This window comes from Mesocricetus auratus, unplaced genomic scaffold (genome assembly GCF_017639785.1).
Source record: "Mesocricetus auratus isolate SY011 unplaced genomic scaffold, BCM_Maur_2.0 Super-Scaffold_100010, whole genome shotgun sequence".
Taxonomy (NCBI): domain Eukaryota; kingdom Metazoa; phylum Chordata; class Mammalia; order Rodentia; family Cricetidae; genus Mesocricetus; species Mesocricetus auratus.
The window spans coordinates 17,048,511-17,075,186 of NW_024429194.1; the positions used below are offsets into that span (position 1 = coordinate 17,048,511).

Below are 26,676 nucleotides of genomic sequence, written 5' to 3' on the forward strand. Positions count from 1 at the left end.
GGTCCCATCCTCCAGGCCTGCCTGATCCTGCATTCTGTTTCTTCTGCCATTTTGCAGAACTATGCCTGGCTCACAAGGTACCTCACCAAGCCCACTGGAACTCTGAGGGGATCTCTGGTGCCTGCACTGTTGTCTCGGCTCGGCGCTCATCACGGACAGTGTCCAGCTGCCTTCTCTGTACATGTGCAGGTATACACATGCGGCATTCGCACGTGTGAGATGCTCACGGGGACCGCACCATTTGAATACGGCACAGACATGTCACCAAGCTTACACAGCTAGAACCCCACGGGCTCAGCTCACCTGCAGCTGCTGGCTCTGCCGCAGGGCCCCGTCTACTTCCTGGTGTAGGCTGCACAGAGACTGCTGCAGCAGCTCCTTCTTGGCGCCCAGCATTGCTGTGTCCTCCTCCTTCCTCAGGGTCTCCTGTTCCGTCTGCAGGGACAGGGGGGAAGCAGAACTGCGGTGGGATTTAGGGTCTTCTGGAAGAGATGCAGTATCAGGTCAGACTTCCATCTGGGGAATAAAGGGTGCTTCTGAGATGGACTCCGAATCTCCTGGTGTAGTTGGCAAGGGTGCTGCCCCCTGCCAAGGTCTATTGGCACCTGCAGCCATAGCAGGAGTTAAGGAGAAGGGGCCAAGTATCTGCCCTGTTTTGGACCAGCAGAAGTTCCTGTAGTGATGCTTGGTGAGGGAGGTAGAATTTGAAGACCTATGTCCCCCACCTACCCTACCCCTTGCAAGACTCCCTCAGGCCTCTTGACCCCTACATGCCCCTATGGACTTTTTGCGATGCACAGGACTTTCTGCCTCTGCGCGCCCGAAGTCATAGATCTGACTACAGTCGCTGTCACGGTGCCAACAAGCCTGTGTCAAAGTGGCAGAGTTGTCTTTACCATCCATCCCGGGACAGAGACCCCTTAGTTACTCACTCCCACCTGGGCGGGTGCAGGAGCGGAGGAGCAGCCTGTAGCTTAGCTATGAGACATAGTCGTTTTCCCTGGGACACCGTTACCCTGTAGCTGGAACCTCTGGAAGACACGACTGATGAGGACTCCTCTCCTTGGAGAACAGTGGAAGCCTGCCTACCCACCCAAGGAGCCCGGAGTATCCGCACCAGAAACTTAGGGGCTCCCAGCTTCGAGTCCCACCAGGCTGGCCATCGCCAGGGCAGGACTAGAGCCAGGCCTTGCTCTTAAGCCAAACTGCTCAGTGCTGTGCCTGCCTGCTGCTGGCCTGCTGGGGCCATGTCCAAGTGCTCTGCAGCTCCTTTCAGTGCTAGGCAGACCTACTTTTGCCATCTGGGGCCTGGAACCCATGTGAGACTCTCAGGGGCCTTGGGATATAGTGAGTTATTCGCACGGACAAAGTTATAGGGTCAGGGTCTGAGTCTTAAAATAAATAAATAAATAAATAAAAACTTTCCTGTTCAGCACTGAGAAAAACAAAGAGCTCTCTCCAGTGAAAAGGGAACCCTGTTTCTTTAAAAGTCTAGCTACGCTGCTAGAAATGCATGCTATAAAGAGAAAAGTGAAATCCAAAATAAACAAATGTCCACATCCGGGTTTCCCCTCCTGAGACACCAGTAAAGGGTTTATGGGTTTGTGGCCCCTCACAGCTGACCTCCTGGGACTAATTAGCTGTTCCTGCCCTCCCCCTCTTGGGCCCCCGGGACCCAAGGCTGGCATGGTGCCCACATCTTGCTCTATTGCCCCTTCAGGAAGACATGACCCGACCCCCAACCCCTGCTCAGGCTGGGACAGACATCCTTCCCTCGGACAACTGCAGAAAGACCCTGGTGACTATACCCGGAAGAGACCACCTTCCCTTTGTGGCAGGGCAGGTAGCCTTTTATGACAGGCTGGTTGGTGGCTTTTGTAACTACCCTGGCCTGCTGGTTCCTGTGCTCTGGGCAGGCTGAGGTGGAGGCTGAGTTAAGCGGCCTCGAAAGGGTGGCCTGCCTTGGAGTCCATGCCTGAGGACCTCAGCGTCTCAACACAAACGTTCCTGCTTCCCTGCTTTGCAAATGGGGACACAAAGCCCCAAGTGATCCGGTTGCTGGTGCCACTTGGCCAGCCGGCAGACTCTCCGCTCCCTCCCCTTCTCTCTTCCACCTGCCATCTCGTTCCTGATGCTTTCTCTGCAGCTACTACTTGGGCCCTCTTCTGTCTCCGAGAGAGGAGGGAGGGTCTCAGAGCTCTGTGGCCACAACCTAGTCCAGGACTCTGCAAAGCTGGCTTGAATGGGGCCGTAGCATAGCGGACACCAGGATGCGCGGATTGACTTCTGGCCTGATCGGTGCTGAGCAATGACCATCCGTAGCCCTGCGGCATCAACACTGCCGGGTCTCATTGTATGGCCTGTCTGCTCTGCCCTGCTCTACCCCACCTCAGTGGCTACTCTCTGTGAGAAATATGAGAGGGGGACGGGCTATGAACATGGAGCGAGGCTTCCAGACTGCATACCTGCTGCCCCTGACACAGCCCACAACATCCTCAAAGTCGGGTGCTATTTCCATTGTGCACAGGACCCAGGGGCCCAAGAGGTAGCTTGTGTTTGGGTGGAGCGGCTACAAAGTCAGGGGTGGTCTACTAATCCATCGTGCTTCACCTCTCTCAAAGACAGCCAAGACAGGGTGCCTTGCCACCACCAGAGGTCTCTTGGAAGCTTTGGCGCTGGCTCTGAACTTGGCACCATTGCCAGGTCAATGAGGACACTGAAGCTTGCTGGAGCAACCTTTCTTGTGCCAGCATTCGCTCTATGGCCACCCATGGAGCTTTCTCCACTTCTTGCAGCCCTCCCCTACATCCCCGGGAATCTTTCCTGCCTTAAAATAAATACCTGTATGAGGCGAGTGCGCAGCGCCGCGAGCTCCCCCTGTAGGCGGGCCCGCTCGGTGCGCAGAGAGGTTGTTTGCTCCTGTAGGGCTTGCCTTTCTGCCCGCTGCTGCCTCGCTGCGGCTTCCTGCTCCCTGTGACTCCGCAGGAGCACCTGGAAGGGAAGAAGAGGCTGCATGGGCACGGGCCAGGGATGGGGAAGCCTTGGTCTCTCAAGCCAGGCATTTTGTCTGAGGATGGTCTTAGACTCAGCTTATTTTTTCCCCAAACTCCGCACCTGCTAGAAACCCCTCCTTCTGGAGGTGCCTACTGTAGAGCAAGAAAGTCAGCCCTCTGACTCCCTATGGTTTCCCTCCAACCTCAGTTTCCCTGCCTGTCACCTGTCTGGGTCATCACAGGACTTTATGCCTGCTTCTGGCTTCTGCCTAGGCCTCCTTTTATGCTGAAGAACTTTTTAGGTATTCGGATGCAGGGTCTTGCCAGGATGAGCAGGTTCACTGCATCCTGGTGACGTGTATACCTTGTCCTTGGGTCCCTCACCTGCTGCAGGGGCTCCAACTGCCTCCCCTTCTCTGGAAGGCGATGGCTGTGCCTTCTTCTGTCTTCCAGGGCCTGGCGCAGGGTATCCACTTGCTCCTAAGGGGGTGGAGGGGGATAAGAGTCATGGCATCTGCTGGAGAGCCTGCGGGGGTATGGATGCCACAGCCTAGAACATAGTTGAGGATAATGTGCTGTGCACTGAGTTAGTGGTTAGTGCAACAACAGAGGAGTGCGGGGCTCTTTGAATGTCCTTTGGCTTCATTAAGGAGGACAGAACAGGCTACCAGCACCCTAAAATTGTCCCTTGGGCCCTACTGATGGCTGTGGGGGAGGCTTGAGAAGAGCATATGTATGTGTTTATACGGGTTTGTGCACATGTGTGTGTAGGTGCCTATGCCTGTACCTGTGGAAACTAGAGGGATGTTGTATACTGTCCATGGCCATTCTCCACTTAGCTTCTTTTTAATTTATTTTTATTCTACATGTAAGAATGTTTGCCTGTATGTATATGTATGTGCCACATGCAAGCCTGGTGCCTGCGAAAGCCAGAGAAGACCTTTGATTGGATCCCCTAGAACTGGAGTTAGGGAATGTTGTGAACCACCACGTGGGTAGGGTGAATCGCATGTACTGGCTTTTCTGCAAAAGAAGCAAGTGCCTTTAATCCCCAAGCCATCTTCCCAGCTCCTCCACGTCTTTTGAGACAGGGCATCATACTGAATCTAGAGCTCATTTATTCCACTAGGACGGTCGGCCAGGGAGCTCCAGGGATCTACTTGCCCCCTCCTCAGTGCTGACATCACAGACACGTGTCTGTCTACTTGGTGCCAGTTCTGCTATCTGATCACGCTGGCCACCATGGTTTTAATATTCCCCTGCACAATTTTGTTAGCATATCTCAGATATTATCTACCCTGTAAACAGACAAAACCCAACCAAAAGCACCCAGCCAATAAGCAAGGGTCAAGCTCACACAGAAATAAAGACCCACATGAAACGATCCAAGCAAGCCATGCTCTGTGCCAGAGCCCGGCCCCTCGAAGGAGCATGCACACAAGGGGAAGGCTGCAACAAAAAGTGACAGAAGTCCAGGGAAGCCAGGAGAAAGGTGAGATCGTATACTCGAACTTCAGGAAGACTGGCATGTAGCTCAGTTGGTAGAGTATGTGCCCAGCATGCATGAAGTCCTGTGTTTGGTCCCCAGTACCACACACACCAGGCATGATGGTGTCTTCCTATGAACAGAATACTTGGGAGGTGGAAGCAGGAAAATTAGAAGTTCAAAGTCACCCTTAGTTATGTGTTGAGTTCCAGGCTAGCCTGGGCTGCATGATTCTGAAAAAAACAAAACCAACCAACCCAACAAACAAGCAAAGACCACTGCAGGGCACGCATCAAATCACTGCCAGGGAAAACTGAAAGAGAGATCAAACGCCAGCAGGTCACGTGTTCACTTTAAAGAAGTAGAAAAGAACAACAAAAACAGTAAGATACAGTATTATCAGCAATAAGAGCTGAAAATGAGTAAATGAGATGAAAACAAGCGAGGAGATACAAGTTGACTATTTGAAAAGACAGACTTTGGGTAAGGCGGGTTAAAAATAACAGAACAGCAACAGCAAAACCCTGTAGTGGTTGGGGATAATGAGGTATACGATTCCAGACATAGTCCCTCCAGCAAGCCATTGTGCACATGCATTCATGGAACACAATTGCTTACATGTGTAAGTCAACTGAGGCGCAGGCTGTTGAGTAGATGCATGCACAGGTGCTTGGCATGCCTCATTCCCAAATGACACACCGGTCCAAGAGACAGCAGAGACAAGGGCTGGCCAGGATTGGAGGGGTTAGTGTGCAGGACAGGAGCTGCAGGGTGGAGTGGTTAGCCTTCCTTGAAAAGCTAATCCCTGTGCAGTGTCTATCCCTCCAGTGACAGATGAGGACAGGAAACTCAGCAATTCTTTTTACAGCATGAAATATTCTTAGCATAGATACATCCAAACAAATATGGCATCATTAAGGAATTACAGCTGCAAACATTTGACAACTGTGCCCTCATGTCTGCGATGTGAGCCCCATCAAACGTGCACCTCCAAGGCAGGCAAGGTGTGCCCAGGCTTGGAACCCAGAGCTTGGCCCTGAGGTTTCCTTATGCCAGCAGAAGAGAGAGCAGTGGACTGTGTAAAGTCAGCGGAGCTGTTCAGGGTGTGCTTGCCACAGGGGAGGCCTCGGCAGGAGGCCAAGGACTTTTCAGGCACCGCTGGAACTCTGGGGCTGTGACCTGGTGCCGTTCCACAGAGAACACTAGTGACCTCCCCACTGGGGCATGAGGAATGTGTGCATGGGGGGCAATTCTTGGTTCTTATGCTCGAGAGCATATCCAGATGCATGTGCCTGGTGATGGGTGGGTGCATATAATGCCACGGACATGGCTGTTCATACAGCTGTGCCCCTGGGGTAGTCCTGTGTGTCCTGGCATCCTGCTGGGGCCCTGGGACAGTCCTCTGTGTCTAGCATTCTGCTGGGTTCCCTGAATAACCTTTGTGTTCTGTTTTTCTGTTGGGTCCCAGGATAGCCATGTGTGCCTTGCTGTACTTCTGGTTTCTCAGGGCAGCCCTGAGTGCCCTGTTGTTCTGCTGGGTCCTGGAGTAGCCCTGGCAACGGGAAGGAGTTGCTCTCAAACAAGAGCTGCACTGTTTGCATAGCACAGCCTACCATTTAATTAGAAAAATATGTTTTTAATTAACTTTTTCTTGACAAACACATTGGCTTATGTGAACCAAGTTGGGGGGGCAGTGTGGGGGAATCAGGCCACGAAAGTGAAAGAAGTTGTATAAAACGCAGGGCTTGCTTTGGAATATGCTCTAGGTTTGGCAGAACCAGGAGGGCACTAGGCCAGCCCTGTGGGGGCCGGCAACTACCCAGCTGTGGCAAGGGGGCACTGGGAAGCCACAAGAGAATTCATGGCTCCAGGCCTCCAGCTGGTCAGGAACAAATGGCACTTTTCTAGGATTATGAGAAAAGATGGCATAATGTTGGTAGGTTTTAGGAGACTTCTATAAAAACAAACAAAGTGAATCTTCATTGAACTGAGACGTGATCATGGGCAGAGGAGCGCAGAGAGACACAGAGCTGCTCCCTGCACCTTCGGGGTGGGGAGGCTCCAAGGGAAGCTCTCTAAAACCCAGGGAACAAGGCTCATATGGATGAGGTGGCCTCTATGCCCCTCAGGACCCCACACTGGCAAGCTTGAGGCAGAGGGCACCTCTACAGCAGTGTCACTTGGAAACCAGGCCATTGTCTCTCTGTTGCCAGGGTCTTTGGAAGGAGGAGAGCTACCCCGATGCAGGTCATCATGGCTCCCTACACCAGGGGGAGACTGGAACCTTCTTCTGCCTTTCCCCTCGGCCTGACATGTCAGGATGGAGTCATCCCGTCCCCACTGGCTCTTCCCCGACTCTGATTTCCAACAATAGCAAAGTTCCCTTCTTCACAGATATGCAAAGTAAAAAAAATCATAGAAGAGTGCCATTCAGAGGGGTCAGGGGTGAGGCACTCTAACTAAAGTAGTGTTTTGAAGGTGAGATGAGGCAGGGCCCTGAGTTCCAATGATCAGAAAAATGCCAGTCACAGCCCAGGGTTCTTCTCCACCTGTGGTTCATGGCAGAATCTCTTCCTGAGAGGGCAGAGGGAGGCTGACCTATGGCCTGGCTACTCCCTCTCCAGGGTTTCTAGGACTCACGTCCTCACCTAAAATTGAAACTCCAGCAGCTACCCCATAACACAGCACCCAACACAGGAACACAGGCTTGAGTCCCACACAAACCCTTTTGTGTCTGAGTGACGCAGAATGGAAAACAGGCCAGGAGCAACAGCAAAGGCCCCGGTGAAGATCTCAGAGCTAAGCAGGACCTTCCTGTGCCTGCTCGTGGGACCTCAGATCCATGCGTGGACCCGGAACACAGGAATCCAGCCCTGTCTCTGCACCCACCGGAAGATCTCAGCTTGGCCAGTCTGTAAAATGAGGTCTAGGCCCACTTAGAAGATAGCTGTGCTGGGGGGGGGCAAGACCCCCGCTCTGATGCGGGTCTGAGTTGCCTGTAGCGACCTCCCGGGAGACCTACCTGCATCCGCCTCCTTTCCTGGCTTGCAGCTCGCATGCTCGCCAGGTGCTCTGTTTCCAGCCTCTGGAGTGCCTCCTTCTGCAGGACCCGAGCTGCCTGGGCACTATGCAGTGCCCTCTCCGCCCTGTGCTGCCCTGGGACGGGGGGGGGGGGGGGAAGTAGCATGGCCTGAGTCTCCCAAGCTTGGCAGATTGTTGGGCCCCAGCCCCATGGGGTCTCCGTGAGTTGCTGGTCAGCCTACAAGGGCAACTTGTTTTCCAGTCCAAGTGCTTTCTGTTTTCTAGTCCTGGCTTACTGCCCTGGCCTTGACACTCTGACATCAACATCTAGCAGGAGGAAAACAACTATCTCTTCTACCTGGGGTTTTTTCCACTGTGATGTAAACCTGTATAAAAAGCTCCTCCGTCCTACAAGGGAGAGACCTCTTAGCACTTCCAATGAAGACAGACACACACACTCTCTCTCTCTCCTGACAATAAAGGCAGCACATGCATTCTCTTAGTACAAACAGCTGGATGTCTGGTCTCTCTTTTCCTGATACCCTGGACTTGGTTGTGGCGCTGGCGTGGCAATTGGAGGTCCCACCGAGATCCAAAGAGACTTAAAAAGACTAAAAAAGATCGGCTAAAAAGAAGACTCAGGGGAGGAGAAACTCAAAAAAAAAATTTAAACAGGTACCTCAACTTCTAACAGTAAAATTAAATAGTCAAACCTCCAGGCTTTGCCTGAGAGATCACCCTAGGTTGGAGGGTGGATTGGATTAAATCTCCAGGCCTTCGCCTAACAAAGGTCAAAAAAGTAAGGGGACCCTAAGAGATGGCCCTCAGTTGGAGGGTAGATTAGATTAAATCTCCAGGCCTTCGCCTGACACAAAGGTCAAAAAAGTAAGGGGACCCTAAGAGATCACCCTAGGTTAGAGGGTAAATTGGATTAAATCTCCAGGCCTTCGCCTGACACCAAGGTCAAAAAAAAAAAAAAAAAAAAAAGAAACCTAAGAGATCACCCTAAATTAGAGGGTGGATTGGATTAAATCTCCAGGCCTTCGCCTGACAATGGTCAAAAAAGTAAAAAAAACCTGAGAGATCACCCTAGGTTAGAGGGTGGATTGGATTAAATCTCCAGGCCTTCGCCTGACCACCAAGGTCAAAAAAAAAAAAAGAAAAACCTAAGAGATCACCCTAGGTTGGAGGGTAGATTGGATTAAATCTCCAGGCCTTCGCCTGACACCAAGGTCAAAAAAGAAAAAAAAACCTAAACGATCACCCTAGGTTGGAGGGTGGATTGGATTAAATCTCCAGGCCTTCGCCTGACACCAAGGTCAAAAAAGTAAGGGGACCCTGAGAGATCGTTCTCAGTTGGGGGGTGGATTAGATTAAATCTCCAGGCCTTCGACTGACACCAAGGTAAAAAAAAAAAAAGAAAAACCTAAAAGATCATCCTCAATTGGAGGATAAATTAAAAGTGGGTAAACTAAAATTGATAACAGTTAATAAAAGAGATACTAATATTAAATAAAAAAGATAAAAATATATAAAATAAAAAATACACAGAGAGTCTAAATACTGTGTACAGTTGTGGTGTCTTTAAATTATTTAATTACTAAAAAAAACCAAAAACTACTAAAAAACAATTAATTATTAATACTACTAAATTAATCCAACTTACATGTTTTAAAAATACTTTAACTTCTAAATTTAAAAATAAGGACAGGTTACTTAAAAAAATTTCTACTTTTGTTTCCACAAAACATAAAAAACTGTGGGTTCCTTCCAGACTAGTATGGTTTGATGAAGCAAGACCACCTAAAACAGTGGCCCAGGTGATCCAACACCTAAAACAGCTAAAATGATACAACCTTACAGACCACAAAAACAAAAACTTCAACAGGATTCTGAGTTTGTTTTTTTGTTTTTGTTTTTTTGTCCTCATCCCCATGGTATTTCAGCGCCCCTTAACAGCAAAAATTAGCTGTTAGTGTGGGGGGGGCCCAGAAAAGGGCCTCTCTGAGGAGGTGACAAGGGCAGTCATGTGGCTTTCTGGAGGGAGGGTGCCCTGGCCCGAGGCTGGAGGATGGCCAGATTCAGCAGGTCCAGGGGTCTCTGGAGTCCATCCCTCTAATGGGAAGTCATCGCTGAGAAAGGCAGCACTGTGCCATCCTGGGGGTTGGGTACAGGCCCAGGCCTACCCCAGAGCTCCCCTGAGGTCACTAAAAGTGCACAAGAAAGGGACATGGAAGGAGAGGTTCACCTTCCTCTGCATCAGTTAGGTCCCTCTGTAGCTGCTCCACGCGGCCCTGTAAGTGGATGCGCTCACTCTCTGCCTCACTCAAGCGGCTGCTCAAACTGGCCACCTGGATGCTAGAGTTCTCCTAGGCAGAAAGAAAGAACTCAGCAGGGTGCTCTGGTAGGTAAGAGGTAGGGGGTAAGATATTTACCAGTGAGCTGGGAGGCCAGGCAGGCAGCTTTTGGTCGAGCCCATAACATATGGGGCAGGGTGGTGGGACCATAAGCGGTAGAGAAGGTCAGCTATAGTGGATGGCCGAGCTTACACACTAGCCTGCCTGGGAGGACAAAGAGGCTGGAGAAAGGGAAGAGTCTGAAGAACTTAGATTGGGGCTTGAACTAAGTGGGGAGCTTCCAGGAATGGCCATAGGAGACAGAAGCAGTGGGCTAAGGATTAGAGCTGAGAAACCTGCCCCCAGGCCTAGCACGGCAGGAAGTGGGAGCACAAAGAGCAGAGGCAGACAACCCCTGTGGTCCCCGTGATTATGGTCTGTCCCAAGCTCATCTGTTTCCAAGGAAGTGGTAAGGGGACAGTCACTGTGTCCCTGGTGGACAGAGGCATCGGTGAGGAGGGGACAGTGTCCCCGTGTGAGGGACTGTGGGGAACACTCAGGTGTCATGGCCAGGAGTGTAATATAATACAGTGTCTTCAGACCCTGGGATGCCTCAGCAGGGCAAGCCCCAGGGCATTTGCTGCTGCCTACTCTGAAGGACTGGGTGGCCCTGTGCCTCGTGAGGGACTTGGATCTGAGAGGTGGTGGCATTCCTGGTGTTTATCACCCCAGGGCAGGCTAAAAACTGACCACAGACTGTTAGCCAGCATCTCGGCAAGCCCGGAAATGGACAGACAGATGGACAGCAGTCTTAAGTGAGTGGTTGAGTTCCTTCCTGCCGCCCAGAGTCCCTGGGGGTGTACGCCTGTGTGGGCATGGGAGACCTGAATCCCTTTTTACCTGCTCCTGCTGGGCTTCCTGAAGCTTTTGCGTCATGTCCCGCAGGGCATCCCTCACAGAGGCCACATCTATGATCTGTGAGTCAGGGTCTCCAGGTGCAGGCGAGGGCCGTCGGGATGGAGAGTAGGATCTAGTAGGGGGACTGGCCCTTTGCCGTCCAGGGCGAGTCTGGGAGCTGCCTGCAGGAGATGAGAGCCAAGGTGGATAGGGGCAGACACACAGATATCCTGTGCTTCTCTTTCCTCAGCTCCTGCCCGGGAGCTAGGAGCAATGCGGCCTAAGGAGAGCTTAGGGTACTCAGGTTGGGGACAGAACGGAGTGGAAACCACTGACCTGTTGTGGGAGAATGGGACCTCTCTGGAGAGGCCGAGCGGCTCTGACTCCACAGCCCTAGGCCGCTGCGGAGTGTGGAGCACAGCCGGCCTAGCTGGGCCTCCGCGTTGTGCCTAGCACCCTCAGCCTGGGCCAGCTCCTGCTCCAGGGTGTGGACTCTGCTACTGGCATTGTCCAGGCTGGCCTGAAGGTCGCTAGCCTGGCTGCTGGCCTGTTGTAGCTTCCTGGTGAGTCTGCGCAGCTCTGTCCGCAGGGTCTGCTCGGCCCTCCGGCTCTCACAAAGATCCTCCTCCAGCTGCTTCACCCGGGCCTCCCCCGCTGCCTCCACTTCGGCCAACTTCTGCTGTAGCCCTAGAACCTGTAGGAAGGACGTTGGGACTCAGATTCTGACAGCTAGGCTGGCTGGACCAACAGCTCAGCCAGGGCAGCGGGAAAACCCTGTTGGGTAGACCCTTTGAAGACTCTCAGCATCATCCCAAGACAGGTATAGCTGGAAGGCATCCTAGCTCTGTCTCCGAGAGTGTTTAGCAGGTGGGTATACCTGAGTCGTGTGAGGACCGCCCCTCATCAGCGTGGCTTGTCCTTCATCAACAGAGAGCTTGGATGGCAAAGTCACAGCTAATTAGGGCCATAGACCGGCTGCCCTCTCCTGCTAGAGACCTACCTCCGCCGCTCCTCTTCATTGGCCACTTGAGAGCCTAGTCACAACGGAAGCGTGCTCTGTTGTGTTTCTCACCATGGGACGGTACCTGTACCCTACACACTCGTGCGTGCATGAGCAGGGAAGGCACAGGCTGTGTGGAGGAGGGGAAGGCAGTCTGCCCCCTTTCCCTGAGCCATAGCAGGGGAACCTGGCCTCATATCCCTTTCTGGGTGGCTGCAGCATAACAATGGCCTTATTCACAGAAGGAGGTGTGGAGATGGGGTCATTCTGGGTCACATGAGCTTGGGAGCTAAGCTGTCCACATTCTAGGCATGACTGGTGTTCAAGATGGCTAGGCATGTCGTTTTGGTCCAAAAACTGGGGACTGCTGGGTTCAGAAATGCCCCTCTGTCCCTGGAGGCAAGTAGTCCCTTTAGTTACACCGAACTACAGTCCTAGCTGGGGCTGAACAGTGTTTTGGGAGCAGGCATAGGGGGTATGAGAGTCCGGCGCGAGTGCGCGTATGCGTGCGTGTGCGCGTGTGTGCATGTGTGTGTGCATGTGTGTAGGGCTTGGGCATGTGTGATCTCAACATGCAAGGGTCTAGGCATTAGCTCGGAGTCCCGAGGGGCCTCCCTACTGGCTCCTGCCCAGGACTCTGCCCAGCACCTGGGCAAGATTTGGCTCTTTTCTAAAACAAATCTGGGGAAATGGAGAGGTTACAGCTTAACCAAACCCCTTGCCCTCAGATCCCCGTAGCCCGTCTCTTGCTGCACACGCTCAGGTTATCACGGGCACAGTGGATGGGGACAGGAAATGGGCATCTGGCCTCTTTCCACCATTCCCCCTCACTGCCTCCTTCCTCCCCCATAGGTGTTCTCACGGACCTTGTCTTGGTCCGTTTGTACCAGAGCTCAGTGGTCCCCCTGAGAGGGACAAAAGCCTCCCTACCTCCTTCTGGGCGCCGTCCCGGGCAGCCTGGGCCTCAGCTATCTGCCTCTGCAGCTCCAGGGCCTCCTGTAGGTTCTTCCTTCGCTGCTGGGCATCACGGGAGGCTTGGGCCTGCAGCTCACTCACCTCCTGCTTCTTCCTCTGGTTCTCAGCTTCCAGGGTCCTTACCTAGGATATGGGGGCAGGGACCCAGCAGCCCCAGTGACCCCTGCCTCTCCTCACATGCCCTCCATTTGGGTCCCACATGCAAGGGATGTGAATTCTGGGCAGAGGGCTTGGGATCCAGCCTCTCCGACTCTGCAGACATATTCCTGGGGCTCCTCTTTGGGTGCGGACACTGACCAGGGAGTCCGGGAAGCAGCGTTGTGTTAGCTATGGCTCTCACTAGGGAATGGCTGTGGCCAGTGTCACTCCACAAGAAGAGTGGGAGTTGGAAACTGTCACCCAGGGTGGCTGTGAGGCAGGGAGAGGGGAGGACAACTAGGGGCAAGTTGTTTGTGTGGAGGTCCCCTCACCTGTCTGTGGCACTCCTGGAGCCTCTGGTGGGTAGCCCCCTGTGACTGTTCTAACTCCTGCAGCCTGGTCCTCAGCTCATAGGCTTCCCTCTGAGCTGCTACTTGGGCCTCTTGAAGCATCAGCAGCTTCTGCTCCTGCTCCTCCTTGGACCGCTTAAAGCTAAGCAGGCCACAGGCTGGTTGGACACTGACCCCAGAGCTCTTCAGACAGACCCTCCCCAGGGAGATGCTACTCTCTGTGTGTACTCTACATACTGCCCTGAGACATAGCCTCTGAGGGGTTCCCACTGTCTTCGGCTCAGAGTCTATCCTAGTCTTAGTCCCCAGAAGTGTGGCCCTGCCCACTTCCACTTCTCAGCCCACCCTTCCTTACCTCTCTGTCACCCCCTTCCCCCCCAAACCTCATGTCTAGCCCAGTCTTCCAAGCCACTCACAGCCACTTCAGGTCCTTAGCCTGTTAGGCCTGTTGGATGGGAACTCCTTGAGGATAGGAACTTGTTGGCTTGGTTCCCAGCCTCCCTGAGTAGGCTGGCATTTGTAGGCATTTTAGTCTGGGCATCTGAAGGTCACCTTCACTGTCTTCCTGGTCGAGCTCTAGACTAGTAGACTACCCCCTGCCATGCCCTCTCACTATGACCTGATCGAATAGCAGGGCTGCAGGCTCCTCCCATAACTACTCTGCAGGGTACCTGCCATATCCTGCCATACCTGGCTTTCTCTTGCTCGGCCCTGTGGATGGTGGCCCGCAGCTTGGTGTTGGAGGATTGCAACACATCCTTCTCCTGAGCCTCGTCGTCCAGTGCCCGGCGGGCCTCCAAGGCCTCCCTGCGGAGACTCTGCTGACTCTCCTCACTGTCCTGAAGCTCTTGGCGCAGTTCAGCCAACCTTTCATGGGCCATGTTCAGCTGTGCCTGAAGACCCTCAGCCTAAGGGAGAAACATGCTCTGGTGACCAGCTTGGGGACCACGGGCCCGGGACTGACTCTGCTCTATGTTCACGCTGTAGAACTGTGAGATGTGGGTGGATCAGGGCCTTCCTGGGGCATGACTTTGTCCACACATCAGCTTCGACTACTGATAGCTCTTCCTACCCGCTCACCCAGGGCCTACTCCTCCATTTTGATAACTACGTGGTTAGTGGGTCAGCAGCCTTAGCATCAGCCACTACAAAGCCCTGAGTGCAACCATCCCCTCCAGCCTCCTTCTCCTAATAGTGTGGGGGAGATGGGGTTGGGAGAGGCGGAGCTCAGGCACCCTGTGCCCTTCACATTCTCTGGAAGACTCAGGGCATCCCAGGCCAGGCTGTTCCATTGCTGAAACAAGAGTCTTCAAGGCAGGGCTCAACCCATAGGAGCATGGATACCTTCAGACATAAGGGAGGCCTCTTAGTACCTCTGTGAGCTGACTCAGGGAAGGCAAGGGGTCATGTGTGTAAGTTCTCATCTCATCACCCATGGCCCACAGGGTGACCCATCACACTGGAAACAGGGATAGTGCCTGCACACTGCAGGGGTACCAAATCTTTGTTTCCTGCCCTGGAGCATGAAGCATTTCTGGTACCCAGGTTCTATATGGAAGAGTCTGGAAGAGGGAGAGTCCATTCTCAACTCCCAGGCTATGGGGCAGGGACTTGCTGAGGCCTCCCAGTCCCAACCTACAACGCTGACCAGAAGCCTCAGAGAGTGCTGCATCCTGGCTCTCAAGTGTCTCTGAGGAGGAGGTGGAGGAATCCAGCAGGGACATGTTGAGAGAGGAAGCCACAAGAACTCAGTGATGCTGGGTGACTGGTTTGCCAAAAGCAAACCCCTCTCTGCTAGCTGTTTTCACGGGACATTGTCCAGGCCCCCCGGCCGGCCTGGCTCCAGAGTCCGCCCGCTGTTATTGTTGTTCTGTTTTTGGGAAGGGCCAGGGCCTCCCCACTGCTCCCCACCCACCCCCCACATGTGGGAGCCACAACCGTGCGGAGCATTTTCCGCTGAGCTCAGCAGAATCCGCCCAGAAGGTCAAGGACCAGGGAAAGGGCCTGTCCATCATTAAAGGAGCTGCACTCATTTCCCGGAGTAGGGGAGATGGAAATAAGCAAAACAAATGGGGGAAGGGCCCCCCCTGCTGCCAGGCCACCTCCTCCCCGCTGTCCAGCACCCCCACCCACCGCCTCTTGAGGACATCCATCCCTTTTGCAGGAATTTTACAGCCAAATCGCTTAATGTGATTATAATAATTATTTCTTTACTAGAAGTTGTATAAACAGTCTCTTTTGAAATTTCCTGCAGGGAGGCAACTCCAGAGCGCTGCAGGGAGGAAGGCAGCAGGGCAAGCAGGGGAGAGGTGGCAGTGGGATAGCCTATGTGTGCATGCATGCATGCATGCATGAGCTGAAGGCATTCATGTGTGCTTTGGTGCACACCCAAAGGATATGTGTGCATGCATATGAATGTATGTTTACACATGTATGATAGGTGTGCGTCTAACTATACACATATTTGCTATTCATCTACATACACGTGTATGTGTTTCTCCATGTCCGTCTGTGCTTTTGTATGTGATCACTGCATGTGTGTGAACGCATCGGGTGTGCATATGCATATTGCTTAGCGTGCACATACCACTGAGTGCGCGTTTGTGTTCGTACATGTGTGTTGTCTTAAGTTGCATGAGGTCTGCACACATGTGCATACAAATGGGAGGCATCGACACGCAGGCTTGTGTGTGCATGTGCATATTTGCACGTGTATGAACCTCAGGAAGGTTTGTGAGAACGTGAAAGTTCCTCCAGTTGGAAGTGGGGGAACTCAGAACCAGCCTGGCACCTGGGACACTCGTTTGCAATCATTTCTCTTTTCCATTCTGTCTCTCCACCTTCTCAGACCCCCCTCACCCTTATCACTTTCTGGGGGCGTTTCTATCTCCCCACCTTCTCAGACCCCCCTCACCCTTATCACTTTCTGGGGGGTTTTCTTACCAAAAACTGGACCTTGCTGTGATGTCCATACCCTCCATGTGGCCAGAACAAAGAGTCCCCCTCCCCAGATCCTTCTCTTTCTGCCCCCAGTTTTGAAATTACACTTTGCTCCTCCATGTGGTCGCTGACCAGGCCTCGGCTTTGAAATCTTTTGGAAGGAGCCTGCTCTCTTCGGGGCCAATATAAACAGCCCGTCATGTTCAGTCATGCTCTCTTCCTCTCCCGGGCTCTTGGCCGGCCCCTTGGGGTGTGCTTGGGAGGGAGAGCCCTCCCCTCACCACACCAGGCCAGCTGCCCTGCCTGCCAGCCTTGGCACGCAGCCCAGAAGCTGTGAGGCCGCTTTGTCCCCACAGGCCCCACCTGGGTTCTGGATGACCCCCCTCCATCCTCAATCCACATACCCTCCTGCCCTTGCCTCTCCCAGGCGCCCCCAAGTCCTGTCAGAACTCCTCAGAAACACCTTTCCATCTGCCTGCCTGCTGGGCCCCTGCCTGGCCTAGCCCTGGCCTCTTCTGGCCCCGCCCAAGGCTGTCCCCCAGCCTGTTGTGATCATGAGTCTCTGTGTGAGCATCAGGGCCCATGACTGCCCCTGAAAATCCCCCTGCCATTCTCCTTCTCCTGCCTTTCTGCCCTGGGCACTCCACTAAGGAGTACTCCACTACAACACGCCATCCAGCACAGAGTCCCCTGTGCAGGCCGACCCTAACTCCCTGTGGGATTCCTGTGGTGGACAGTTTTAGACAGCATCTCCCACCCCTGTGTCACAGTGGCCTCTCAGGCAGGCTTAGGGGAGGTCACTGTACAATGACAGCTCCCTGCGTCTCACGTCTGGTCTCAGAACTATGTAGAGATGAAGGTTAGGCTGGGGAGACCCTGGAGTCTGTGCCATGGTTCTGATCAGTTGTCCATGGCTAGTGCCCTGGGTAGCCAGCCTCTGTGGTCTTCCTGGGATGAGGCAGGACTGGCGGTAGCCATGACTGGGCCTCACATCCACCTGTAGCAAGCAACAGCAACTCTGCTTTCTCTCAGCAGTGGCTCTGCTCTGTCCTGTCGAGTCTCTTACAGCCAAATATGCCACTTTGGACAAGAAATAAAGCCTTCTTCTGCTAGGCCAGGCCATGGCCAAATGGGGCAGTCTGTTTGACTCTTGCTGGTCTTGTGATACCCTCCTTTCTCCTGGATCTTTGCTCTCAAAGCAGTTCTTTCTTCCCTATACTCAAGAGACCCATCTCCTCACCTCTCTCCTCACACTGCTCCGCTCGGCTCCTGTCTCCCGCAGCTTTTCTCTCAGAGTTTCAGCTTCCCTCTGGTGGGTGGAGATGGCCTCCTCAAACTGGACCTGAAGAGTTCTCAGCTCTTTGGTCATGGTGGCGATGGTGGCCTGAGGATACGGAGATCACTGGGTTTCTGGGAGGTTGGTCTGAGGCCTGACTGCCAGGCCACGAGATGAAGCGTGTGGGATGAATGCTCCTCAGGGAATAGTGCCCCACCTGAAAGAGAGCTTGGGCTCTGACGTCCCCTGCTCATGTCTCTCTGCCTTTCCTCTGGGATTCCCAAGCCATCAGTCAGATCATGGCAAGTGAGTAGGCATGGCCTGGTTGGGTGGGGCTCAGGTGTCCTTTTCTGCCTACCATTCCTGTTTAGCCTACACCCTTTATATGACAGGGGACAGGAACAACTGCGTAGCAAGTGAACAGGTCCTGCCCCGAGTGGCACTAGCATGTGGGGCTTCCTGGGCAAGCAATGGATCTGGGGCTGAACCTCTGCCCCAATGAGGCTTTCTGCTCACTCAAGTCCTCCAAGTCTGGCTGGACCTGGAACATCTTAAGCCCCAGGCCATGAGACCCACAGCATCCTCTATGTCAAAGCTGGGTCAGTGTTGGGTGAGGAGGCCAAAATCTCAGTGGAGAAATGCGGTGAGGGGCTAACCGGGCACTGCTCCCCACAGACGTCCTATCCACCTGGCACTCAGTTTCCTGAACTTTCCAAGGCATCCACCACCATGCCATCGTAAATGCATGTGCTGTAGTCACATACGCAGAATGATGTCGTCATAGCTTTGCAGTTGTATAGTGCTGTGGACTCAGTGCTGCCCAAGACTGCTGTCCTGTTACACCACAGCCCTGTTCCGTGACACTCCAGCCTATTCCTGTTGGCTGCTCAGCGCCCAAAGGAGACTGGGGTCCTCTAGGCACCCCTCCTGGGTTGACTTTGAAGCACTCCTTGTCCACAGACAAGGCCTTGACGCGGCCCAGTGCAGCCCCTGGTCAGGGTTCTTCCCCACTCACTCTGGGCCTCATCCCAGGCCTCATGAGGTTCTTTCCCAGGACTGCGAGGTCCTCCGCATTTGGAAGAAAATACTCTTTCCCCCCTGATAGGCTACTGCGCTGAGAGGCTGGGCATGGAACCATCTAGGCAGGACAGCTGGGCTCGCAGTGGTGTCAGGGCCTCTCCAGAGCCTGCAGTACTACAGAGAGGCCCCGGTGCTATGTGGGGACCCCACTCTCACACATACATTCTCCAGGCCACCATCTGGGGTATGGCTGTAGAGAGGCTTCCATCAGCCAGCCCCTCCCTCTGCCCCTTGGACCCTGCTTTCCTTCTCCATGGGCACGAGCCGCCTAGGTCATGGCTCTGTGCCCACATGGTCCTGAAATGCTTGCTCAAGGAGGCTGCAGTTCACTGTGAATATTGGGGACCAGCTCCTAGAGGCAGCGATGACTCAGGCCAACAGGCCCCTCCACCCATCAGTGGCTCAGTGCCATGTCACCCCACCGCTGGGGTTCCTTGGCTGTACTTCCCCTCTCTCAGCGGGTTTTAATTTCCATTTTCTAAGCTGAGGTGGCAAAAGAACCCTTAATGAGCTCCCCGAGGAGCCCAGCTGGCTGGAAGGCCTGGTCCCTAGCCCAGGGGGAGACTTGGCCAGCATGAGAGAAGCCTCCAGAAGCCAGTTCTGGCTCCTGCAGAGGCTGGTCTATGAGTGGGAGGCGGCAGCTCCCAGGGTCTCTGGATGCTTTCCTGCCCATAGGGCGGAGACTGGTAAGGGCAGCGTGGAAAGGACACAGCCACAGACTGAGACCCCTCCAGGCCTGTGCCAGGGAAGTACTGTCCAGCCCTCTCGAGGGGCTGGGGGAAAGCAGACAGAGCAGGGGGCATAGGAGCAAGGTGGAAGCTTCCAGAGCCTGGGTACCACTTAGATTGTCCTATCCCGTGGTGGTGGGGGTCAGAGTATGTGTACCGGGGGGAGGCCATACCTAATTGCCACACCATTTCCTACTACTACACAGCACTGGGACCAATGCCTACCTACTGCCATCAGAGTCCCCAGGGCGCCCTCCCCACAGGTCTGCCACCTTTGCACACACGCCTCGCATTCCAATCGGGTGGTCTTCTCTCATTGCCCACATGGGCAACAAGAACAGATCTCCAGTAGTCAAAGACTGGCCACAAGGACAGCCTCAGCTCCGCCCTGGAGGCCATGTCCAACAGTAAGACAGGAGTAGTTGTGCCCGCTCACAACCGGGCTTTACTGGAACAAGCTTGAGCACAGGTAGGCAAGGCTTATGCTGCATGGATCAGAAGGTGGGGACACAGGCCTGGGTCTACCCCTTTCCCGGCTGTTGCTGTCCAGTATACGGTCCAGCCTGGCCCTCCTGTTAGTCTTGATCAACTCCGATTGCCGGGAGCACCAGGCCAGAAGAGTCCCGGTGCTGTAGGCCTCGGGGCATAGACAGTCATAATCACTGAGCTATTCCTGCCTTTGAGATACCAGCTTCTTCCAGCAGGAAACTTGGAGGCACCAGGAAGGCACGTGACTCGGGAAGACACAAAATGGGGAATATACTTGTAGGGCCAGACAGAAAGGGGGTGTCCTGGGAGCTCTCAGGACTGTCTCAGACATAGGTGACCAGGCAGTTGCCTGGCCCTTGCCTGGGAACTGCTGTCAGTGGGGCTCACCTCAGCTTGTGCTTGCTGGTGCTGGGCCTCCTGGCGTGTCCGTTCCAGCTCCCTGTTAGCTCCAGAGAGCTCCTTGCTCAGCAGGCTCTTCTCTGCTTCCTTCAGAGACATTGCCTGGACATGAGGAGACAGAGTGCCTGTGAGGCAGCTGAGGAGTTGGGGAGCTCAGCAGCATCGCCGGGGCTGCCTTTCTGAGGCACAACAGGATGGCGCATGTTCAGTTTCCTGCTAGGGTCACCAGCTTTTTTGTGCATACCCTGCCGCTGGGCAGGGGGTGGTCCTGAGCTCAGGCCTTTACCGGTAACACAATCCTTCATACTGCTCCCACCTTTCCCTGGGCCTGGTTCTCACTGGGCAGGGTGGTGTCTCATGACCCCCTATCATCCTGGGTACTGCTTCCTACAGTGATCAGGAAGAAGCCGCTGATAGCACTATACCCTAAGGAGCCATCTCTCACCAAGGACGTGAGCAGGACATAGCAGCCAGACTCAGGAGACCCAGCTCCCAGATTCACCCAGTTGTATCATTGATCATGCCAGGCAGGGAAGCCCCAAGAACCCTGGACCAGCCCAGGGTGAGTCCTGGTTGGTGAACACAGACAGGCTAGGACTGGGATGTATCAGGTGGACTCGGACTGGCTCCCTGGCTTGTCCCGGTTGTAATGTCTGAGATAAAGCTACAGCAGCAAGCACAGCGCCTTCCCGACGCTCCAGTCCTCCCACGGAATCCCCAGCTGAGGCTCATGGTACTTCCCGCACTTGCAGCCACTCCGGTGAGAGGCATGGGTAGCTGGAGAGCACCCGCGCTTAGCTGTAAACCACTGCGCTCCCAACCTTCGCTGTCTGCACTAATGCCTGGCAGCTGGGATGGGTTGCGTTGCAGAGGAACTGAAGGCTGACAATTGTCTTTGAGGAAGAGGCGGTGAGGCAAGAGCCCCACTCTCCATGTTTTGAGCAATTGAAAAAACAAACAAAAACAAACAACCCAGTGCTCCTCACATACCCCCTCCCTGTGGGAAGCCATGCTTGCTTTCCTCTGCCTCATTCGCCATGGCAACCTGCCCACCCCTGGCCTGTGGGACCTTCGAGGCCTGGAACCTTGACTTCCTTCTCGAAGTTCTCACTATGGGGCAAAGCGAAAATAGCCAGTTGTCTTATTCCTTTGAGGCTCCATCCATGCAGACTCCCTCTTCTTGCCTGCGGTCTCCGGAAGACTGCCTTCTGACCGAACTTGTCAGTTTCCTCCAGGAGGTATGCCAGATCCGCCTGCCAGATCCTCCCCACCGGGCACTGTTTCTTCACGTTGACATGAGGTTCAGCGGGCAGGGCAGGCAGAGGGCCAGGGGAAGTCCACTGGCCGCTGTGGGGACCATTGCCCACACGCCTGGCTTTCTGTACTATATGTAGCACTGGAGCACAATGTTATTGTGGTCATGTTGTGGGTCCAGGGAAACGGCTGGAAGCCATCTTCTTAGCCTGTTCCCCTCCTACTGACTCTCCTCTCTCGGGGCTGTTCGCCAGGCCAGGAAACCACAGTCAGATGAGAATAGGTGCTGTGGCCTGGTGTGACCTGGTGATGGTCTCAGATGCAGTGAGGGCCTGCAGGGGGTCTCGACCATTGCCCATGCCCCAGATATGTTGCTTTCCTGAGCATCTTCTCATACGCCCATGGGGATGATGTCACTGTGTTCCAAGCGCCTCTGGATCCTCCACAGGTGTGGCTTCCGCTCCAAGCTCTCTCTGTTCTCCCTGACTCCAGCTTCACTACCCCAGGCCCCTTCATATCACTCCTGCTCGGAAATAGCCCTGGTTTCCATTACTTGAACCTAGTGTGTAGGACCTTCAGGGCTCCTCTGCGGCCCTAGCCATGCAGCTCACACAGATTCTGGGGGCCATAATGACACATGCATCCCAGTTACTCCCGAATGCTCTCATCCCTGCCTCTTGCTCCCATCTCAACACCCTGCTCCTCTTGCAAGGCCTTAGCTTCCTCCAGCACAGCACACAGAGAGGTGTGCAGTTAAAATCATGGCTCCCCTGCCCAGAGCATACACTGTGTAGCTTCGGACAGGAGACCAGCACGAGCACGTCTCGATTTCCTACCAGTCAAATAGGCTTTTACCCTAGAATGTTGACAGTCAATTAGAAATACAGTCTGTTCATAAACCCTGCCTCTTCCAGCCACCCTTATCCTCTCCTTGCAATCTGTGATTGGTGCAGAGAGGGAATGTCTTTGCTCACTGTGACGGCATGCTTGCCTGTGTGTGCCTGTCGGCTCTATTCATTCAGCAGTGAATTCTTTAGGACAGCCCAGTTCCTTGGAGAAGCCTGGGCTCAAGGGTAACCTTTCAGATCCACTGTCTAGACCTGTGGGACGGAAGAATGCTCAGGCTGGATGAGAGTCATGTGACTGGTCCTTCCAGATGGGGTGACTGGCTGATCAGGCAAGTGAGTTGACAGACACATGGACGAACAGTTTGGCACATAGGTAGATACCCGAATGTGTGGCTAACCGGAAGGGCATCTCGGTGGGTAGATTAACAGATGGATGCCTGGGAAAGTTAATGGGTGGATGCTCGGCTGTATGGATGGACAGCTGGATAGTCATGTATGTGAGTAGAGATCTGTGAGCACAGAAAGAGAGATGCATAGTCAGGTAAGTAGAAGGAAGATGGGTTAGTGAGCGGAAGGACATTCACATGCATGGATGGGCAGGAGGGCGGATGTGCAAGGAAAGTGTATAAATGTGGAGAAGTGTGCATGTCTGCATGTGTGTGTGCACATGTGTGTGTATGTGCAAATGTATGTAAAGGGGTGGTTGGGTAGATGATGTATGAATGTGTGGATGGATGGCTGGTATGTGGGCATGTGGATGGATGGATGGGTGTGTAGATGGATGGATGGGTAGGTGGGTGGATATCTGTTCACCAGGGTTCCCATGGCAGTGCAAAGCTGTTTCAATCATGAAAGGATGCACCTGCTTCGGGGAGGCTTCAGTGCAGCCCTTGTGCTGGGGCCAAGAAGAGAGTGAGGTGGGTAAGGACCCCGGCTCCCACGCCACCATCACCTGCTGCATCTCATGCTCCAGTTGGAGGAGGCTCTCATCCCGCTCCTGCTTCAGGCTCTGAATTTCCCTCTCCAGAGCCTCCCTCTCAGCTGTAGTTTTTGTCACCAGCTCTTTTTGCTGTTCCATCCACTGGGCAGCCACCTCTTTCTCCTCTGCCAGGGATAAACTGAGGGTCTCCTGGCCAAGGCAAAGGGTAGGTCATGAAGTCAAGACTGGGAGACTGGCAGGCACTTGAGGCTCTGAGCTAAACCTAAAGCTCCTGAGGAACTAGGGGTTGGTGGTCCAGCTGCCAGTCCTCCCTTTGTTTTCTCTACAAGATTCCCAAAAAGAAGCTGGGAAGGGCCTCTATGGGTCTCAGCATCTACCATTCCATACCCAGTGCCACTGGTGCAGGGACATAAGGTTGGACAAGTGTATAGATGGATGGAAGGATCCCAGGTAGGTAGATATACACATAGATGAAGGAACGGATAGAGGGATGTGTGTTTGGAGGGATGTTATGGATAGCCTGTAGTTGGGTGTGTGTCTATATGGATGGGTAAATATTTGGGTAGATGGACAGATGGATGGATGGATGGATAGATGGACAGATGGATGGATGGGTGGACGGATGGATGGATGGACGGATGGATGGACAGATGGACAGACGGATGGATGGATGATGGATGGACAGATGGATGGATGGACGGATGGGTGGATGGATGGATGGATGGACAGATGGATGGATGGGTGGATGGATGGACAGATGGATGGATGGGTGGATGGATGGACAGATGGATGGATGGGTGGATGGATGGACAGATGGATGGATGGACAGATGGACAGATAGATGTGTGATGGAAGAATGGGATAGAACACGCAAATCCTCCAGGGTCACATGACCCTGGTGGTACAGCCCTGACAGGTGTGAGACTGTTTGGTCTCTGTCGATCAACCTGAAGCAAGGGTGCTCAGGCTTGGCTCCTTCTTAAGCAAGAGCCTTCCCTGCAGGTCAGCTGCCCCTCCTCCATGCGGCACAAGGCCTTCTCAGGAGAGTGCCCCCCCCCGCTCTACCACTTCTGCTTGTTGGGAAGACATGCAGACCCATGGCAAGCAGCCAAGAGGACGCTTGGGAGACAGACCTTCTCCCTCTGCAGCCGTGCCAGGTCCTCTCTGTGGGCCAGCGCCTGGTGCTCCAAGGCCAGCTGTGCCTCCTGCCCCTGCTGCGCCGCCTGCTGCCGCAGCTGCCCCAGATCCCACTGCAGCTGTGTCTCCCGGACTTCCCAGTCGCTTTTCAGGTGTTCCATGTCCACTGCGAAATGGCGGGCGTGTCATCCTGGTGCCCTCTGTCCTTTGAGATCACCCACTTAAGACATGGCTGCTAGCACATGGTGGGTAGGCCAGGTGGGGACGTGGATACTGGGAATGGGTACAGGGCAGGAAGCCACCATACCAACCCTGTGGCTGCACCTCAGGGCTGAGTTCAAAGTTGGCCATGGGCAGGATGGGCGGGGCACCCCCTGCACATCATTCGAGGTCACACAAACGCCAGGCCCTTGGGTCTTCCCATACAGGGTCCAGGGTGGGGGAAGCAACACCTATAGGGACTGAGTTCAGTCCAACAGTGACTTGGGGGTGGGGACAGGGAGAGTCTACCCACTGCAGCACCTTGCAAAGCCCTGTGAGCGAGCCGAGCAGCCTGGGCCTCGCCTTCTAGCTGTTTCTGCTGGGTCTGCAGCTGTGTCGCAAGCTGCTGGGCCTCAAAGAGGCCATTCTCCAGAGAGTCCCTCTCTGCCCTGTGGAGAAGCATCAGACAGCAGACACATCACCCACGTGGTCCTGAGGTGTCTCATAGTTTGAACATGTAAGAATCAATTGTGTCCTACACAGAAACACGTTTCAGGCCAGATTAAAAAAAAAAACAAATCCAGAAACAAAACAAAATAAACAAGTCACAGTAGAATAACTCAGAACTATAAAAATAGAACAAATACAGAGGATATTTTAATCTTCATAAGCCTGACACGAAAGTCAGAATTAAAAAAAAAAACAAAGAGGCCAACAGATCTGGATATACTTAAAGGAGAGAAGGATAGTTTTCGCGAGAATAAATTCGATAAATCAAGTTGGAAGGAAAGAACAGGGTAATGAAACCCATCACTTTGTCTGCTAACTTAAAAAACTTATCTTTAAAAATTAAAAAAGAAGGCGATAAAGGGCAGAATTGGAAAAAATCTGTATTTAGTATATAAACATAGGGGTAAGCATCCATCATATGTAAAGAGTTCCTGTCAATCAGCAAAATGAGAAAAAGAATAGTTACAAGAAAACATCAAATAGACAAAAGCACGTGAAATGTACTTAACCTTACCAAGAGAGATCAGGGACCAGGGAGATTCAAACAACAGCTAGGCAGTGTCATTAATCACCCAAGATTAGCAAAGGGTTAAAGGCAACCCTGCCTGGTGTTAGTGAGAGACTGGTGGGGAAGACCAAGTATGCTGACTCTGCCCTGGAAAGACCACACCCAGGTCTAGAGACCCCTCACAGCCAGAGACAGGATGCTCACCATGACCTTACACAGGGGTTAGCTGGATTTGGCTGGAATGCCAACAAATGGGAAACTGCTGTAGACATCATGGTGCACCTACTGCATGCAGCATCACGCGCTTGGCAAGGGAGGAGTCACCCACAGAGCAACCAGCAGAGCTGGAGCGCTGCAGGCAGTGTGACCCCAGTGCGGGGGAAGCAGTCCAGATGCGTTTGCAAGCAGAGGTCATCATTGAAAAGGACACACGGATCGAGGTGTGCCAATCCACAACTGCCAGGGGCTGGGGGTGGGGTAACTGACCGCCAGCACCACCAGCATGATTTGTCACTGAGCTCTGGTCACAGCATGAGCACTCCAGTTTAACGTCCATCACAATGCAGCATCAAGGTGTGCTCTCAACGGGTGAGGGAGGCCATGGCCCTTACCCACTCTAACAGTTTTGACACAGCTCCTGTGTTGTTTTGTAGAGCACCAGAAACCTGCCAGGATCTCCTGGTGATGTGTGAGGGAAAGTCTTCTGGGTCCAGGCTGCAAGCCCTATACCCCGTCCCTCTGGGTAACTACGCATTTCCCACTCCATGCGTGAATATGTCCTCTGCCGGGGTGTTCTTTGTGTATGGAGAACTTCCTTCCTCAAGCAGCCTCACATCCTGATCAGCATATGCTCCCATGGCTCAGGACCCCTCTGCTCCCGCCCACCTCCCCATTTTCTGCACCAGCTTTTATTCTGAGAAGTTGAAGATCTGAGTCCCTCTAGCTCCCCATGGCCCTAGTTTCTGGAGTTCTGGGAGGAACTCCTCCAGGAAGCCCTCCATGACCGAGTAAGCTCTAGAGAGAGAAAGCACCAACCAGCCGTGGGGCTCTGCAGAGGCTGAGGGACCACTGTTCTTGCCTTCACATTCCCACTCCAAGTTTTAGACGTTGCCCTGTGGCAGGACCATGGTTCCCTGGGAGGACCCTACTCCAGACTGCACAACTTCATGC

At 53.7% G+C, this 26,676-nt stretch overlaps 1 protein-coding gene across 1 annotated transcript in view; it reads right to left on the reverse strand.

Moving 5' to 3' along the window:
- Crocc2 (ciliary rootlet coiled-coil, rootletin family member 2) overlaps positions 1 to 26,676 on the reverse strand; it is a 57,874-nt gene that overhangs the window by 5,005 nt on the left and 26,193 nt on the right. The window contains 15 exon segments of the mRNA XM_040752995.1: positions 304 to 435; positions 2,842 to 2,991; positions 3,378 to 3,473; positions 7,502 to 7,635; positions 9,749 to 9,869; positions 10,737 to 10,915; positions 11,070 to 11,427; positions 12,664 to 12,831; positions 13,179 to 13,338; positions 13,887 to 14,104; positions 17,377 to 17,520; positions 20,097 to 20,210; positions 23,163 to 23,339; positions 24,284 to 24,453; positions 24,810 to 24,937. Of these exon segments, the coding sequence (XP_040608929.1) occupies positions 304 to 435; positions 2,842 to 2,991; positions 3,378 to 3,473; positions 7,502 to 7,635; positions 9,749 to 9,869; positions 10,737 to 10,915; positions 11,070 to 11,427; positions 12,664 to 12,831; positions 13,179 to 13,338; positions 13,887 to 14,104; positions 17,377 to 17,520; positions 20,097 to 20,210; positions 23,163 to 23,339; positions 24,284 to 24,453; positions 24,810 to 24,937 (2,449 nt within the window).